This window comes from Apodemus sylvaticus, chromosome 6, assembly GCF_947179515.1.
Source record: "Apodemus sylvaticus chromosome 6, mApoSyl1.1, whole genome shotgun sequence".
Taxonomy (NCBI): domain Eukaryota; kingdom Metazoa; phylum Chordata; class Mammalia; order Rodentia; family Muridae; genus Apodemus; species Apodemus sylvaticus.
In genome coordinates this window covers 19,217,475-19,234,653 of record NC_067477.1, presented here as the reverse complement: position 1 = coordinate 19,234,653, position 17,179 = coordinate 19,217,475, and the positions used below count along the sequence as shown (strand labels likewise).

The 17,179-nt window shown below is 46.6% G+C and overlaps 1 protein-coding gene and 1 long non-coding RNA gene across 3 annotated transcripts; one reads left to right on the top strand and one right to left on the bottom strand.

Moving 5' to 3' along the window:
* Positions 1–2,834: 2,834 nt before the first annotated feature.
* Positions 2,835–10,152, top strand: LOC127686994 (interferon alpha-inducible protein 27-like protein 2B). 2 transcript variants are annotated; one of them, XM_052185170.1, is made up of 6 exons: positions 2,837–3,004; positions 4,041–4,186; positions 5,500–5,631; positions 7,369–7,398; positions 9,222–9,383; positions 9,776–10,152. In XM_052185170.1, exons 2-6 carry the CDS (start codon positions 4,069–4,071, stop codon positions 10,075–10,077), a joined length of 744 nt encoding a protein of 247 aa, XP_052041130.1. In that variant the 5' UTR covers positions 2,837–3,004; positions 4,041–4,068; the 3' UTR covers positions 10,078–10,152. The 2 variants fall into 2 exon arrangements, with proteins under 2 accessions (XP_052041131.1, XP_052041130.1); XM_052185171.1 differs by lacking the exon at positions 7,369–7,398 and having other exon boundaries at positions 2,835–3,004.
* Positions 10,153–12,085: 1,933 nt separating this feature from the next.
* On the bottom strand, positions 12,086–13,657 carry LOC127686996 (uncharacterized). The gene is made up of 3 exons (XR_007978308.1): positions 13,545–13,657; positions 13,407–13,436; positions 12,086–12,307 (listed from the first exon to the last, which is right to left on the bottom strand). It is a non-coding gene; the product is annotated as an uncharacterized LOC127686996 (long non-coding RNA).
* Positions 13,658–17,179: the final 3,522 nt, after the last annotated feature.

Below are 17,179 nucleotides of genomic sequence, written 5' to 3'. Positions count from 1 at the left end.
TGAGGATGAATACTGTCCACATGAGGTAAGCAATCTACCACCAATACCCATCACTGACCTTTGGCTCTCTGATATATAGCCCTGACATTAAAGCCAGAGTGCCCCTGACCTCTACAACTTCAGCCTACATATTGACAAGCACTGGAGTATCTGAGATGCATGGCCATGCCCACTCCTTCTTCTAACTGTCCAATCAAATACGTCAGGCCTTTAATCTCAGCATTCAGGAGGCAGAGGCAGGTGGGTCTCTATGAGTCAGAGACTACCCTAGTCTACACAGTGAGTCCCCTATAGCTGGAGCTATGTAGAGAGACCCTGTTTCAAAGACAAAACCAAACAAACAAACAAAAAAATAAAGAAGCATATCCACATAATCTAATGATTAGGAAAATAATAGTACAGAAAACCTCTTCTAGGCTGGGGATGAATCAGTTTGGCAGAATGCTTGCCTCGTGTACACAGAGCTTTGGATTTTATCCCCAGTGTGGAGGAAACCAGGCATGGTGATATTTGCATATAATCCAGAACTCTCCCAGGGGGAGCAGAAGATTCAAGATCATCCTCAGAGGCATACTTATTTTAAGGCTAGCCTTAGCTAAAATTCATTTACTCTATCAAATTTTACATTTCTTTTTGTTGACATAACCCTTGTAAGGGGTAATGTTCTGTTTTAAGTTGAATTACTGTGCTTCAGAGATGTATCATATATATTCTACATGATATAAAATAATCTTGTCATCTATCAATCCCACTTGCCCAAGGTCAGACTACTTCCTGGAAGGCCTGGGGTTGATGTTTATAAAAGACAATAAGACATGTGTGTTTTCACTTCAGTAAATAATGATGGTTGTCCTAACTGCACAGGCTGTGCTTGATTGAAGTTAGGCAGGAAGTACATAGACAGAAAGGATGTCTGGATGTATGCTTGCCTCTGATTGAATGTATGCTTGCCCCTGATTGGATGTATACTTGCCGTTTGGATGTATGCTTGCCTCTGATTGGGTGAAGGTGAGAAGGACAAAGCTCTTTGCCTTTATAAGCTCTTGTATTGTCCTCTTTGAATATTCTGTGGTTATAGCAATTATATGCCTTCCAGGTGAGAAAAACATCCACACACTTGAGGATTAGAAAAGAAAAGGTGAGCTGGGCAGTGGTGGCGCACACCTTTGATCCCAGCACTTGGGAGGCAGAGGCAGGTGGATTTCTGAGTTCGAGGCCAGCCTGGTCTACAAAGTGAATTCCAGGACAGGCAGGGCTACACAGAGAAACCCTGTCTCAAAAAACAAACAAACAAACAACCCTACCCCCAAAAAAAACAGAAAAGAAAAGGTGGGCTGGAGCGTTGGCTCAGTGGTCAAGAGCACTTCCTGTTGCATAGGAGCCCATGGTGCTCACTGCCTCTTCCAGCACCAAGAACAAATGTGGTGGACATATATGCATCCAGACACAACACTCATGCACATAAAATGGTAAAAATAAATACACTTTTTTATTTTTTTATTTTTTTAAGGAAAAGGCTTTCTACTATGACTACTAGTAGTAGTTGTATTAGCAGTGATAATAATAGGCTCTGGGTAATGTACAAAGATAGCGGGCCACAAATAGAAGATTTTACTAACTGATTTACAGGGTAGGTTTAGCATTCCACAGGAACTGTCACCCTTTAATCTCTTTCAGCCCTAGCCCCAAGGTACACTTTGAATATTTAAACAGAGACTGGAGACCAAAAGTCAGGCAGCTTGGGCAGATGGGGAATTTATACAGCAAAGGTACTGTAGGAATTATTTTTAATTATACCAGTGTTGGTCCTTTTTTTATTTTTATTTTATTTTATTTATTTATTTATTTATTTATTTTGGTTTTTCGAGACAGGGTTTCTTTGTAATGCTGGCTGTCCTGGAACTCACTCTGTAGACCAGATCCACATGCCTCTGTCTCCCAAGTGCTGGGATTAAAGGCATGGCATGCACCACCACTGCCCGGCACCAGTGTTGTTCCTTTTGAAATGTTTGCAACCCAAGTCTATCTTGCCAGCCTGCAGAATCCAGCCTTTCTTAATAAGAGTTTAGGGGGCTTAATGGCCAACTAGGACTTAGAGGTGGTTGTGAGCTTGGGATGCTCCCTTGAGATGACCTTTAGAGCCTGTTCTTTGATATGGAGAGGGAACTAAGGTCTGACTGTGGGTCAAGGTTGTTGCCTGTTGTTATGGGAATGGAGACTGATTTGGGGGGTCATTCTTGGTGAACAACAGCAAAAACTTTCTCAGCAACCAAAAACGTCAATCATGGTTCGAAATTCTATTTTCTACAGGGTTTAAGAAACCTAGTTATATTCCACTTACATTTCTTTCATATTGGAGACATTCCACTTTGTGTAACTTAATATTACATTCGACTTTGTGCAGCTTAATAGTTCCTAAGCAAAATTATTTTTTTCCTAAGCAAAATTATTAATAATTGTTTATAGCCTCAGTTTTATTACTTCAAGTTTCTCCTGCAGCACTGTCATTGGAAGGAAAAAAACCCCACTGGAGAACATGTAATTTTACAATACATTGTAAGCCAGTTAACATTCAGAGCCCTCAGTAAAAGAATAGGTCATTCATTCCAGCCCAAACAGATTTAGAAACAGCAGGGGGAAAGGAAAACTCTCTCTTTGGCTGCCTTCCATCACTGAATGTATTTTCAATCTGAGTAGATTTGTCAGGCCTGGAGAGAGCTGGGGAAATCGAAACCTATCTCATTGGCTGTCTTCTGTCAGGTGTGTATCTTCAAAGAGAGTAGACTAGTCAGGCCTGGGGAAATGGAAACCTATCTCATTGGCTGTCTTCAGTCACTGGGTGTATCTTAAGGGAGAGAAGACTTGTCAAGCCTGGAGAGAGCTGGGGAAATCGAAACCTATCTCAGTGGCTGTCTACCGTCACTGGGTGTATCTTCAACTAGAGTGGATTTGTCAGGCCTGGAGGAAACGGAAACCTGTCTCATCCTCTAGTTTACATTACTGGGTATGTCTTCTTCAACCACAGTAGAATTTTCCACTCTGAAAAGAACTAGATTTTCCAGAAACGAATGCGAGATCCAGCTGGTAGTGGGGGTGGGGGGAGTGTCAATTGGGATCTTCAGGAAGGCTTCAGTGGGTAGGGCCAGGACAGAGACCCTATTCAGATGCCCCTAGGCCTAAGAGGCAGAAGTCCTCGGACACTGAGGGGAGGCCAATGTACTGGCTCTCTCAGAAGTCCTCTAGTTCTCACAGAGGCACCTATCTTTGAAGGCAATAAGATATTTTTCCTGAGCTGATGCAATGAGATAATTCAAGCCAGACTAATTATATATAGGAAGATTTATTGGGAAGCAGTTCTCAGTCAAGATCACTGATCCCAAGGACCAAGTTCAGGGACCTTACTATGGGGGTAGGAGGATGAGACAGAGAGAAATGTGCATGCACCACTAGAGATCAGAAGTCCAGAAAGAGGCAGTTAGACACCTGAGTGTCTGGATAATATAGGGAAGAGGCCTAGGTGAAGGGCAGCCTGACTTCTGGGCTGGGCAGCTCAGGATTTGGGGGAGGGTATGTCAGGGAGGGACTGAGGGATGCTGGGAGAACCTGGAGGCCAGGTCTGGAACCTGGAGGTCAGGTCTGCTTGTCCTTGGGTCTGAAACCAAACTGTAGGTGTGTTCCTAGAAGGATGGGACCCCAGGCCCACTAGTCCCTGCAGGCTAGAGGGTAGGAGAAGTGAGCTTCAAGTTTTAAGAGTATCAGAGCTTGCCCCTTGAAAGCAGCTGGACCATGCCGGTTTGGTGCCTAATATCTTTGCTATGGCGCCTTCTGCCCTGGAGCAAATGACTTGCCCTGTATGAAATGGCTCCTTATTCCCAACCAGAAGGAGGATCTGGGATCCCATTGCTAGGGCCTAGCCCACAGTGCCCAGCGACTCTGAGTGGCCTCTCTCTCTAGCCCGGAGCCATTCAGTGTTTTCAGGTTGGTTGGTGGAATCCAGCTCTTGGTCTCCAATCTCATCAAAACTCCAATTCATTTCATAGGTTTGGTTGGGAAACTTGACTGTTCCTCATGGTGTTGTCTGGCACAGGGACACTGGTGGCTTCCATTGCCTCCAAAATAGCATCTTCAGCAGCCATGGTCAAAGCTGGAGGGGCAGTCTCTGGAAGCATTCTAGCTGGATCACAGGGTGAGTGCCCGAGGAAGAGTGGAGAGGGGCTGGGAGAGGGACCTTTTCAGAGCATGCAGCAGCCTGACCTCAGAGCTGCCCACTGGCTCACATCCAACACAGCCTCAACTGTGAGAAAGCCCCGAGGGAGGCAGGACCAGTGGATGTGGCTGGGTCTGAGTCCCTAAAACCTCAGACCTGCATGCTTCCCAGGGTCCTCCTCTGAGATTTCAGTCCCTGGTCTCTGGAGCTGGGCCCTTGTCTCGACCAGCAGGACAGTCAACAGGGTCCCTGGAACTACCTAGGGAAAGGTGAGAGACAAGAGACACGAGAGATGGACAGCAAGACAGAGTCTGATCAAGCTGTCAAATTTTATTTTTTTACACAAGGCAAGCAAGCAGGTGTGGGAAGGGGTGAAGGGGGGAAAGTCATTGTATTCAGAGAACAATCTTAGGGGGCTAGTATCATTTCTCAGGAACAGTTTCTCAGAATTGTTCTCAGAATCTCAGGGAGGAGTTGGCAGATGCTGTAGGAACTTGGCATCATAATTTGATTATGAGGAGGTAAGGTAGAAAGGTGTTGCTATGGTAACCTAACCACTGGTGAGCCTCATTTGTTCGAGGCCACTCAGGTGAGCTCTGTATGTACTGACCATCTAGCTTACTTGGCTAATCTTTAAACTAGTACATTTCCTTCTAAAAGCAGCCTAGAGAAAGCAGGCTAGAAATGGCTGAGAGGAGTGGGGTTTGAGATCTCTGTGAGAATGGCTCCTGGCAGGTCCTCCCACCTGCTCTCACGGACTCACCCCTAGAGTACACTTCTTGTGGAATTGTTGGTCCTGCTGCCTGTACAGGCCATGGTATTGACTTAAAGTTCTCTCCTTCCTCCAGCTTCAAAGGCCTCTCTGTTTTTATTCATTAATTTCCTTTGCACAAATCTCTCTCTGCCCCAAATTTCCAACCTGCTGTGGAGATTTTCTTTATTATTTGCCTCACTGAAGAGGCAATGGATAACATTCTCAATGGATAACATCAGGTCATCATATTGGTTCTCCCCCACCCTCACCTCACCCCCCCACCCCCCACCCCACCCCCCACCCCCACCCCCACACTGAGAACAAGGCTCTTAAAAAACCTCCATTGTCCCTAGGGGAGAAAAAAAAGAAGAAAGACTAGGCTTCTAAATCTATACAGAATCTTTGTGTAGCTTCTTTTCCTTTCTGTATCACAGGGCAGACACTGTCAGCCCCACAGCAATCTCTTCATGAGGGTTTGAGTCCCTTCCATGAAGGGTGGGTTTCTGACCCCTCTCTGATCTGTGGTTTCACCCTCTAGGGCTCAGCGTGTTAGCCCAGACTGCCCTGGGCTCTGGAGCATCTGCACTGGGATCTGCATTGGGAGCACTGAAGGTTGGCACCGTTTTATCGGGGTTCCCCGCCTCTGCCTTGGCTGTTTCCCCCATTGGAGGTAACTAGCCCTGCATGACACTCCTGCTTGGGAGCCCAATAGACATGGAGATCTATCATGCCACCTCTCTACAAGCCAACTCTCACATTCCTTTGTGCTCCTCAGGGATTCAGAACGATAGGGAATCCGCAAGAGGAGGGAACATAAGATCGGTAGGATGTTAGTGAGCAGAATTGTATTGCACGCCTTTACATCTTAATTGCTAGCCTATTTACATTGGTTAGTTTCTTGAGTTTTTTTAATGGCCTCAGAGGAAGGTAACATTCTCCCAAGCCCTCTCCCATACATAATTGGGGCTCACTCTATAGCCCAGGCTAGCTCAGAGAGCACTATGGAAGTAGCCCAGGATAATTGACCTTAAGCTTAAGACAATCTTTCTGAAAAATTTGACTGGCCATCAGTGGAGTCTAGCATGCTGGCAAACTGGCAGATAACACCCATCATTAGGGGACGACCTTATTGTCTCATGGGTCATGTGCAATCAGTTACCAGACAGACAGGTAACCTCTCCTGCTTGCCAGTCAGTACCAGTGAGCAGAAAATGCCTTCTATCGTCTGGCCACTCAGCACCTGATTTGGTCCAGCCTGGATTCCATTCCCCTACCTTTTACCCCGAGGCCACTGGAGACCTGGCTAATTTCTCCAGGTTTCCTTTGGACTGCTGGCCCTTCGAGCTTCAGAAAATTCAATCTGGCCCCAGTGGCTGCAGGGGATCAGGATCCTCAATGGCTCACACTGTTGGGAACTGAGCCCATATGTCCTTAATATGACTCAATGTGGAATGTTGGTGTCTAGTTAAGGAGTTTTGCTCAGGGGAATCTAAGAAAACTTCTTGAAGGAGTAAACAATGACATGTCCCCTCAGTTCATTCACTCATGGATCTCACATAGCAGTCAGATAAAATGTTTGTATCACTGGATCTGGTCCTCTGCCTGGCTGCAAGCAGACCCTGCCATGAAGCCCCCATCCCTGCTCTGGAGAGTTACTGCCTGGTGTGGGGCCAAGGAGTGTGTCTGACAACCTGCACTGGCAAACACTGACCCTACTTTGAATCAACTAGTACTCCTATCTTGTGGGAAGGAACCCATCATGTTAGCTAGTGTGGTTTGACTGAGAATGCAAATCAAAGCTTGTCTGTTTGAATGCTTGGTCCCTCATTGGTGGGCCTGCTTAGGAAGGATTAGGGAGTGTGGCCTTATTGGAGAAGATGTGTCACTGGGGGTAGCCTTTGAGTTTCCAAGGCAACATGAGTACCTGCCCGCTGCCCTACAGCCTGTCACAGTGGTGGCTTATCCCTACAGTCAGTCAAGTCCACAGCTCTAAATTATAGAGCCAGTACCCTGTGCTCACAGAGAGGCTACACACATTTTCTAGCGACACCTACTCGCCTACTGGTCTTTTTTCTTTTTTCATAGGAGCCAGGGCAGTCACCCTATTACCAATCTGTACCCCGAGCCTCTGGCTTTTGTTTGTCTTTTGTTTTGATTTAAAGGAGCCTGCTTTTTGGGACAGGGAGAAGAAAAGTAATTTCAGACTTTTCTTCTCCACGGCGGGCAAAGCAGCCAGTAGACAGATAAAGAAAGGACAAAGCAAATTCTACCTGAAGTGTTTTGAGTTCTCCAGAGATATGTACTGGGGTCTCCCTCTTAGGGAAGTCACACAGGCCTCATTCCTTCCTGTGAGCTCAATGGGGTCAGGGATAGTGACCATTCTCATAGGATTTTTTTTCCTTTCTAGCCAAGGCTGCTGCTGCTGTGCTTGGGGGAGGTAAGTGATTTTATGCAATGGGTGCAGGTCCCCTCCTGCCTCTCCCTGTAAGCATTGACCCAGGACACCCCCAATCTGGTCCCAGTAGGCTTTCCCAGAGGTAGTGGGGCAAAGGTGGTGATGAAATGAGGGAACTGCTTGAAAGAAGGAATTAGAAAGAAGGAAGGAATGTAGTAGTGTAGAGGCAGGAGAGGCCATATCTCCCTCAGTACTCAAGTCCTCCTTTGAGAGCAGTTACCTTGTGACCTGGTACATGATTTGAATTCTTTTGAGCTCCTATTTATTACCTTGAAAGAAAAAATGGGACTGTTTCTCCCATTGAGTATTTACCAAGGGGGCTCTAGGAAGGAGTAGAGCACTTGGAATGTACTAGAGTTGTGTTGGGGTCCCGGAGTCGCTTCACATACCACTTGGACACTGATCTCACTCAGAGAAGGCTAGTGTGTTGAGCATTCATCCCAGGACTGATTGATCATGGCCTCAGGCCAGACTCAGGAGCTGGCTGATACCCTGAGACAGAATTGTACAGAGCTCTCAAGTCTGAAATACACAAACATCTGTTCCAAGTTATTTTACCAATCAGGATTTAGGGTTAGGAGACTTCCCTAGGAACATGTGTTTGTTGTACATTTATCCCTTTCCCATTGGGTATTGGTAATGAAGTGTGGTAAGGGACTTGCCTTGTCTAGCATTCATGTCTTAGTCTGCCATCCTTAGTAACGCATGTTCATGACTCTTTCTGACAGTAGGATTTCAATTCTCAGGGGGGTCTTGGGACTTAAACTTTATTTTACTCACATTCAAGGGGGAAATCTTATTTCAAATGGCTTCTTATATTGGTGTAGATACTCCTTTTATGTTGGGGTCTATTCCAGAGACAACTTGTATTGGCAAAAACCATAAAAGCTCATAGGCATATACAGGAAGTATATATTGGTTTGGACTGAAGCTTATTGAGGCTACATCTACAAAGCAGTACTAACTGACATCTATTGTGAATGGTTTCTAAGAACACCAAAGCACAGAACATTACCGAATATGCAAAAATTGGGTATGAGTAAGCTTCCTCCTAACAGTAGTAACACCATAGAAGAAAGTAACAGTAATCTGTTACACTGTTACATATTACTGTTAGAGTGTTCCCTTGTAACAGTAATCACAGCATAGGAGAAAGTTCCCTTGTAACAGTAATCACAACTTGGAGAAAGTTCCCTTGTAACAGTAATCACAGCATAGGAGAAATTTTTCTTGCAACATTAGTAACAGCTTAAAATGCCTAGGTAGACAAGACCCAGGCCTAAACACTCAGCAGGCACAATATGCTTGATGGCTTCTGACATGCTCAGTGAGGACCCCGCAGGGCTGTGAGATGCCTCCTCCAGTCACTCCAGTTGGGTTCCACTTAGGTCCAAGGCCAGGCAAGATGTTCTCCTGTAGAAACACTTACTCGGGGCTGCTCTCTTACCCCAGCATTAGGCCAAGACAGACACTGAGCCCAGCAGCAGCCTTTCTGAAGGTCTTGCTCCCAATCATAGCCAGGCAAGAACTCCACCCTCAATGACTCCCAACCTCTCCTCCTGTGCTCCCAGAATCCTGACTACTAGCGCTCTAGTTCAGAGGGGGCCTGTTGCCTTGCCCTTTTCCTTCACTCTCCAGGCTTCTCCTGAGGAGGAGTTACAGGGAAGAGGAGAAGCCCTGGCTCAGTCCCCTCTGCCCATTCTCTCCTTCTGTAGACCCCTGGAAGTCCTTCAGTGTTAATGGAGTATATTAGGCTGGAGGGATCCCGATCCCCAGACTACTTGACATAGCTCCTCTTCCCCCAGCCATGACAGTAGCTGCTGTACCACCTGTGCTGAGTGCTGTGGGCTTCACTGCGACAGGAATTACAGCCTCCTCTGTAGCAGCTAAGATGATGTCCTTGTCAGCAATTGCTAATGGGGGCGGAGTCCCAGCTGGTGGCCTGGTGGCCATTCTGCAGTCTGTTGGTAAGTGTCATGGTAGGAGGAACACAGCAAGGACAGGTCACAGCCCATTCTCTCAGTTTCTTTAGCTTCTTTCTGGTGTTTACCAGGGGAGGTGGAGGAGGGAGAGGAGGATTGTAGGATGGTTTACCTGGGCTTAACTCTCCCCTTAGGTCTAGCCTTTTCCCTGCAGAGTGAGATGGTATCTAAATGGACTATTACCTAGTGTTTGGTTATGGAGTTTCTCCTGCAAAAGTAATAGTGCTAAACACAGATCCTAAAGACTTTGGGAAATAGCATGGGTACTGTGGAGATCCTGTTCCTCCAGACATCCAGGGTGATCCTGGCAACTCTGACCCTCTCTGACCCCATAGTTTTATTTCATCATACTTTGGTCATCGTTTGTTTCTTCCTAGGAGCTGCTGGACTCTCCACACCAGCTACAGTCCTCGTGGGCTCTGCAGGGTCTGCTGTTGTGGCCAGTGTGATGGGCATCTGGGAGAGTATTTACCCTTCTCTCATGGTAACAGAGGTGGCAGACATAGTGACAGAGGTAGCAGATATGGCAACAGAGGTGGGAGACATGGGTACAGAGGTAGCAGACATAGTGACAGAGGTGACAGATATGGCAACAGAGGTGGGAGACATGGGTACAAAGGTGGAAGACATGGCAACAGAGGAGGCACCACCCAACTTGTCTAACACAGAGAAAGATTAAGTACCCCTAGGGGACAATCTGCTAACACAGACAGCCTAAGTGGAAATATGAAATAAAACCAAGTCCTTGCCAGTCTTACTGTTTCCATTCCTGTGTGCTGTCTGTACAGTAAAGGTAGGGACCTGAGCTCTCTGCAACATGGGCTTGGGATGGGTTAGGCTCGACTCTTCCTTCCACCATGTTGTCCCATTCCCACCTGGTGTAGGTGTGTGCTCAGAAGTAATGAATCTAAATATGAAGACAGAAGCTGCTCTTTGCCCTGCTACTGATCCATAACTCTAAGCACGCCACCTCCTCCTTGTGCCTCTCCCTAAATGAGGAGTTGACCCCACTGACTTCTCAGAGTCCAGCTAGGATGGGGATCGCTCAGATCCTATGCAGAGTTTTTCTGCAGGATCCTGCTTTGGGCCGCTCATCTCAAAGCCTGAAGCTGGTCTGCATTTATACCCTCCTCCCCACGGTGTGTCCAGGGCTTGTTGATGGTGGCCTGGATCAAGACCTCTGTCTGAGTCAGGTAACCCAAAGCAATGAAAAACCTCTGCCTATACTTCAGGCCCACTAGGGATATTGCATGTCACCCTTTGTATGCCCCAGCACAAGCTTTCACCAAGCTTGAGAAGAAGAACCAGTTTAGCAGTCATGCTAGTAAGTGGGAAAGAGGTAGTCTCTTACCCATTGCAGCCTAGCTCCACTCCACACATGCAGAATGGCTCCAGCTCTGGGAGCTGTGGGAGGAATTTCCCTGGGACAGGCACAGTCTTCATCTTTACTCTAAGAAACCCATCCTACCAAGCAGTGTCCCAAGACTCAAAGGTTCCCACTCTCCCTTTCATGATTTATGCAACCTTTTCAAGCAGTGGTCAGTATAATTGGTCAATTCATAACTCACCATTCTCTGAAAATCCTCAGGCCCTCATCAGTTTCCTCCAGCTGGTTTTTATACCCAGCTGATCTAGAATGACTGCCCACAGATACTAAATACAGACCACCCTTGGTTTGGCTGAGCATCACTGACAGACAGTATGGCCAAGTTAGAGTGGCTTTTCCCTTGTGTGTGTGCTGACTGCAAGGTCCTCACTGGCCAGGATAAGGAGGCTCCAAACAGGTTTAGCCAGAATCTTGTACAAGGATTGAACCAGCTTCTAGGCAAACCCCTAGGATGAGAAAGGTAATATAGGGGCCCCAGGAATCACACACTAGTCTCCCAGAGCACCTGTGTGAGACTCACCCCTTCTTTACTCCCTCAGACTCAGACACCAGGCAACTCAAACCAACAAGCAGGCATCATTGATTTTTGCCATTCAGGCATGCCCAGATATTAGGAGGAAACTTCTGAAGTTAGATGGGTATGATCCTATGAATAGGTCAATGGAGATAGAGTAAATGTATCCCCCTGCCACAAGACTTCTAGGTGTCAGTGTGGATCCTGCCCAGTTCTGCAGGATGCATCACATGGTAAGGACTGCAAGCCTTGAGTGAGGGTGTGGCCAGGTTCCTAGAATATAAGGCACTAATTTATGCCTCCTTTCCATTTTATAGACATTGCAGATGATGGTGACCTTTTTTTAATTCCATCTTGTTCCTCGGGTACCAGTGTATTAGCTAAGTGCAGTGAATTCCCTGGTGGTTTTCTGTCAGCCTCTCAGCAGTACAGTGGGGTAGCTATAGGCTGCTCATAGCCCTGGATATCCACAGCCATTGAAGGGGAAGGACCAACAGCTCAGGGATCACGGTGTTGGCTACCTCTCACCTTTGTCTCATGACAGAAACCTCATTCTGCTCTGCCTTGACTAAGGGATAAAATGAGGCCCATAAATCCCCTCAAAAGCCCTCATACCACAAAGACTGTTTCTGTTAAGGCAGAGGCCACCTAAAGCCCTCTGCCTACTGACTGTGTTGGTCATCCTGTCACCTCCCTCTGATCTCCAGGCTGAGGCTGCCTGGGAAAGTCTGAAGAATTGAAACTCCCAGCCCACAACCCCAATCAAACAGTCAGCACAGGCAAAGCTAGGCACCCCAGCCCATAGACTTTATTTTCATCCATCCTTGACATCAGGGAGGGTTCAGAAGGTGCATTTTGGAACTTCATCTCCTGGGTAGTCTGTATAGGCTTTGGGCTGAGCTCAGAGAAGTGTCATCTCCTAAGTTCAGAGTAAGGTTTCAGCAGCTACAGCAGCTGCCCCGACAGCCCCCGTGATGGCACTGGCTGTGGTGGAGAGTCCAAGGGCTCCTGGGAAGGAGACAGTGCAGTGTCAGGCAGTGGCATGGGATTCAGAGATGCCCACCCAGTTTGTCTGTGAACCCTGGGGCTCTGCTCCAGCCAGAGATATTTCAAGTGAACCAGAAGGAGAAGACAGATGTAGGTAAACTGAGATACAGGACAGAGAGCTATTCACAGAAATGTCCTTTCTATATTGCAGGACAGAGGGGCACCCAGTGTAGGAAAACACTCACTTAGGAAGGATCCAGAGCCCAAGTAGCCTGTGCTGGGCTCTTCCCTAAGTTGGCCATCCAGCACCCCTCACCCCTGGCCACACCCCCACCTCATTCAGAATAAACCAGAAAGTAGGGGCAGAACTAGAAGACATAGGCCACTTAAGAAAGAGGGACTGGAGGGAGAGGAAAGGATTCACTGTCCTTGGCTAGGACTCTGGTCCTGTTGCCTGGCCTGACACCCACTGACTGGAGTGTGGCTACCAGGCTTCCTGCTGCAACTCCACCCCCGTTGGCAATTGCTGCAGCAGACATCATCTTGGCTACTATGGACCCAGCTGCAATTCCTGACCCAGTGAAACCCACAACACCCAGGATGATGGGTGCACCTGCCACAGCCAAGGCTGTAGGGAGAGGAGCTGGGTGAGGTAGGGTCAGGGAAATGGAACCATGAATTCCTTGACTGTTTCTGGGGTATTTCTATTCTGAGGGGCATGGAAAGGGGTCACAAGGTAAAGAAATAGAGGAGGGCAGGGAGCCAGGTGGAGGCAAAGAAGTCAGTGCAGGATGTGACAGAGCCATGGTGTTGCCAGGCTGTGACAGTTGAGAAGCAGTATCCTTCACTGGGCCTGGGGTTGTGAGGGCAAAAACAACCCTGTAGTGTTCAGCAGCTCCCCTCCCAGCCTTCACCAAACCATCTACTTGCTGCTCAGCATATATCAGGCCCGGGGAAGCAGCTGCACAGGAATCCTAAGCTCATCCCTGGAGGAAAGTTAGCACAGCCCTGGCCCTCGCTCTGTGCCCAGGCATATCCAGAATCCAGTGGCCAATAAGTGCAGGGAGTGGCACCCGAATCAAAAGCCCCACGACCTCACCAGCTGGAACAAGAGACAAACCTCCTCCTAGTGCAGCGCCCACCAGTTCTCCTAGGGAGAGATGGGTAGACAGAGAAGGTTACATTCTGTGGATGGCCAGGAGTTCTTGGTGGCTTTGCTCAGGCATCCCTGTTCCCAGCTCGCCAGGGGGCTACTCACCCAACATGCTGAGTCCTCCTGGTAGCTGCTGAGTTTAGGAAGAACTTAGTGGCTTAAATCTAAAGAGAAGGACAGGCTCTCACTGGGGACCAATAGGAACAGGGCCTGCCCCTTTGGGAGGTTTGAAAGCAAAACAGGAAGTTTAAAAGGAATGTGGGGGAGGAAGTTTGAAACCAGTCCTCCATCCACCTGCTTAACTCTTTCTTGGTCTTTCTGTCTGTCTGTCTGTCTGTCTCTCTCTCTCTCTCTCTCTCTCTCTCTCTCTCTCTCTCTCTCTCTCACACACACACACACACACACAGAAGAGGAGAATGAACAATATTACAAAGACAATACAGCTGTTTTCTATTAAATCAAAACGGAAACAGACAATACCCACAGAATACACGAACTCAGGAAGAAGAATGTGGGCTCAAAAATCAGTATTTCACCTGACAGATTTTGAGAGATCATGGTGGAGCTGTGTATGGCTGAGTTGCTGCGGGCACCCAATATGTCATGTTCCCACACAGTAAATGTTTTGATGTGGTTTTTGTTGTAGCAAAACAAAGACAGTGATGAATCATACACACACACACACACACACACACACACACAAATATAGTAGATGTTTGTGTATTAGTAGAGCATTAAGTGGAAGGGTTAAAGCCAATGGGGAAACCTTTGCCATGCATAGCCGCATAGCCTGGGATGGTAACTGAAGGTATTCTGTGTTTTGTTGGTTGGGGGCCAAGTATTTGAATATTCTAGAGGATGTGCCTAATGCTCACCAAGATTATAGGTTGGGTACAGACAGGGACATTGAATGGCTGAAAACATCCCAGAGAGTTCAGCTCTGAATTGGCAGCATTTGCTATTCTCACAGTTATTCATGTTCTGATGAGGTAATTCCACTCAGGCAGGAGTCATTCACAGGTGAAGCTTCTTTCCTGGAATAAAAAGGTATCCTGACTGTGTCATCACTGTCCCACAGAGGGAACTGTTTGCACATCCAGAAGCAGTTACCTCCATCTAGGTTCCCCTTGAGGAGGAACACCACCAAGCCACTCTGACTGCCCAGGGCACACTTCACTGCAAGCAGCAGCTTTTACTGAACTGGCTACTTAGACAGACGTGGGGTGTTCTGGGCATCAAGTTCATGGACGCCTAATTTAGAGGAGATGTGACACTTTTAGCACCATCTTCTCTGACTTCAGATGAAATTTAGTTAATCAAACATTGCCTCATCTAGAAATTTCCGTGACTTCTCTTCTCCCCTAAATTGAGATTCTCCTCAAATCTCCCCCTCCCCCATTGATTCCCCCTTGGTCTCCTTATACTTGCCCTCCAGACTGCCCATGTTTACACATTACATTCTGCTCTGCGGGCATCTTCTGGTTTACCGTCCCAGCCTCTCCTTTAAGACTGTGACTTCTAATTCTGGCTTTTGTAAGTTAGCAGGGCTGAATTGCTGACACCATGGTGGTACACCTTTTGTTGCTGGTAATGTAGTTGTCTAGGGAATCTGTATCTTAGCACCCTTGTTCTTCAGAAAATGTGGTAAATTTCTGTCTTGGTCAGGGTTCCTGTTGCCGTGATGAAACATAATGATGAATAAACACCTGGGGAGGAAAGGGTTAACCTTGCTTGTACTTCCACATCTTAGTTCATAACATAGGAAGTCAGGACAGGAAGTCCTCTAGGGTGGGACCCTCATGGTGAAGCTGATGCAGAGGCCATGGTGGAATGCTGCTTACCAGCTTGCTCTTTTCCCTGCAGACACACTGTAGAATGTGCACTGGTAATCATGCAACAGGATCAATATTAGGCTGTCTTGAAATCTCCTCTGCCAGTGATATTAGTTCAAAACTTTGCAGCTATGACCTTAGGAATGTTCTTAGAACAAGGGGAAGAAGTGCTTACATCCTTTGCCACAATAGCACAAGAATGGTCTCCTTCCCAGCTCTTACTATCATTCCTCTCAGCACTACTGTCTTCCAAGCCTCTACTGCAAAGGATCCTTACCCTGCTGAAAGCACTCAAGAGCTTTCCTAGGCCAATGTCTCAAAGTCTTCCCCATTATTCCCATGATAGCCCCTTCAGCACTGTCAGAACAGTGAGCCAGGTTCTGACACCAACTTCTGTATGACTTACTTTCCTATCTCTGTGAAGAAACACCATTATCAAGGCAATTTATAGAAGAAAGAATTTATTGGAATTACAGTTTCAGAGATGAGCTAATGACCCTCTTGTCTGACCAGATGGCAGAAAGCAGGCAAGCAGGCTTGCAGATAGGAATGCAAGCAGGCAGGCAGGTAAGAATGTAAACATCTGGCAGGCAGGTGTGAAAGCAGTATTCATGCAGGTATGTAGACAGATAAGCAGGCACACATGCAGGCAGGCATGGCATGAGAGCAACAACCGAGAACTTAAGTCTGCTCCACACAAAGGAGGCAGAGAGAGGGAACTGACTTGGCTAGCTATGGGCTTTTGAAACTTCAAAGCCCATCTCCAGTGATGCACCTCCTCCAACTAGGTCCTGTCTCCTAATCCTTCCCAAACTGTCTGGGAAACAAACATTCAAATATGTGGACCTATACGGGCCATAGACCTCAATTGCCTTTGTCATCAAATAAAATTGTATAAAAGCATTTTAAAAATGCTAATTTTTCTCTGTCTTGGCAAGCTCCAAAATAAGTGAGACAGAGACTATGAGATTCATTTGATAAGCTTTAGAGTTCACTAGCTAAGCATTTCTTAATCTATTCTATTCCTCTAAGATAATCTGGCTACCTCTCAACCAAAATCCCCCACTTGGATTGTGAGTGTTGGTCTGCCTCTCTCTGCTGCAGGTGCTTTTCCAATGAGGCCTCTGGGATCCTCACCACAAGATGCCCCTATCTTCCTCTCTCAGTGTCTCTGTCTCTGTCTCTCTCTCTCCTCCTGTCTGTCTCTGCAAACATAATTCTTCTTTCCCTATTCTTTTCTACAGTACAACACCTGTGGTAGGCTTCTCAGCAAGGCCTGTAACTCCTGCTACAGGTGATCTGACAACCATGTCTGTCCCCTTCAGGCACTGGCACACATGTGGCTCATACACACATGTACATGGAGGTAAAACTGTTAAAATTGAAGTCGTTTTCTGGGTTCACCAGTTTTCATTGTCTGTTTTGGTTGTAGTCATTGTTTTGTTTTATTTTCTTTGATTTGTAGGCAGTGTTTTGCAAAGTAGCCCAGGCTATCTTGGGAATTGAGATCATCTGATGTCAGTCATATATGTGCTGAAATGATCAGTGTGTGTCCCAATGTCCAACTTGTGTCATTTTAGTTTGTTTTTGGTTTTGTTGTTGTTGTTAACACAGACAAATTTATAATAAGTTTACAAACTGACAATGATTTTACTCTATAATTTGGCTCCCAATTAAAAAAAAAAACCTGTTCCTGCTAGCTATCAGGTACACCAAAACTTGTATTTTCTGTACAGTTTTTATAGGTGGTATCATTTAATGTTGACTTAGTCATCTGGCATTTAATTTGGCCCATATACAATATTTTTTTACATTGCTCTTTATGTCTTACTCCATCGGTCCAATACAACTTATTAAATAATCCTTACCATACATTTTATGTTTCATTTTCCTGCACAAAATCATGTA

Excerpts from the sequence above, each read along its gene's own strand:
- LOC127686994 (XM_052185170.1), top strand. The coding sequence starts at position 4,069 with ATGGTGTTGTCTGGCACAGGGACACTGGTGGCTTCCATTGCCTCCAAA. Across the intron at positions 4,187-5,499 it reads CATTCTAGCTGGATCACAGG|GGCTCAGCGTGTTAGCCCAG; the intron begins GTGAGTGCCCGA and ends TTCACCCTCTAG. Across the intron at positions 9,384-9,775 it reads GGCCATTCTGCAGTCTGTTG|GAGCTGCTGGACTCTCCACA; the intron begins GTAAGTGTCATG and ends GTTTCTTCCTAG.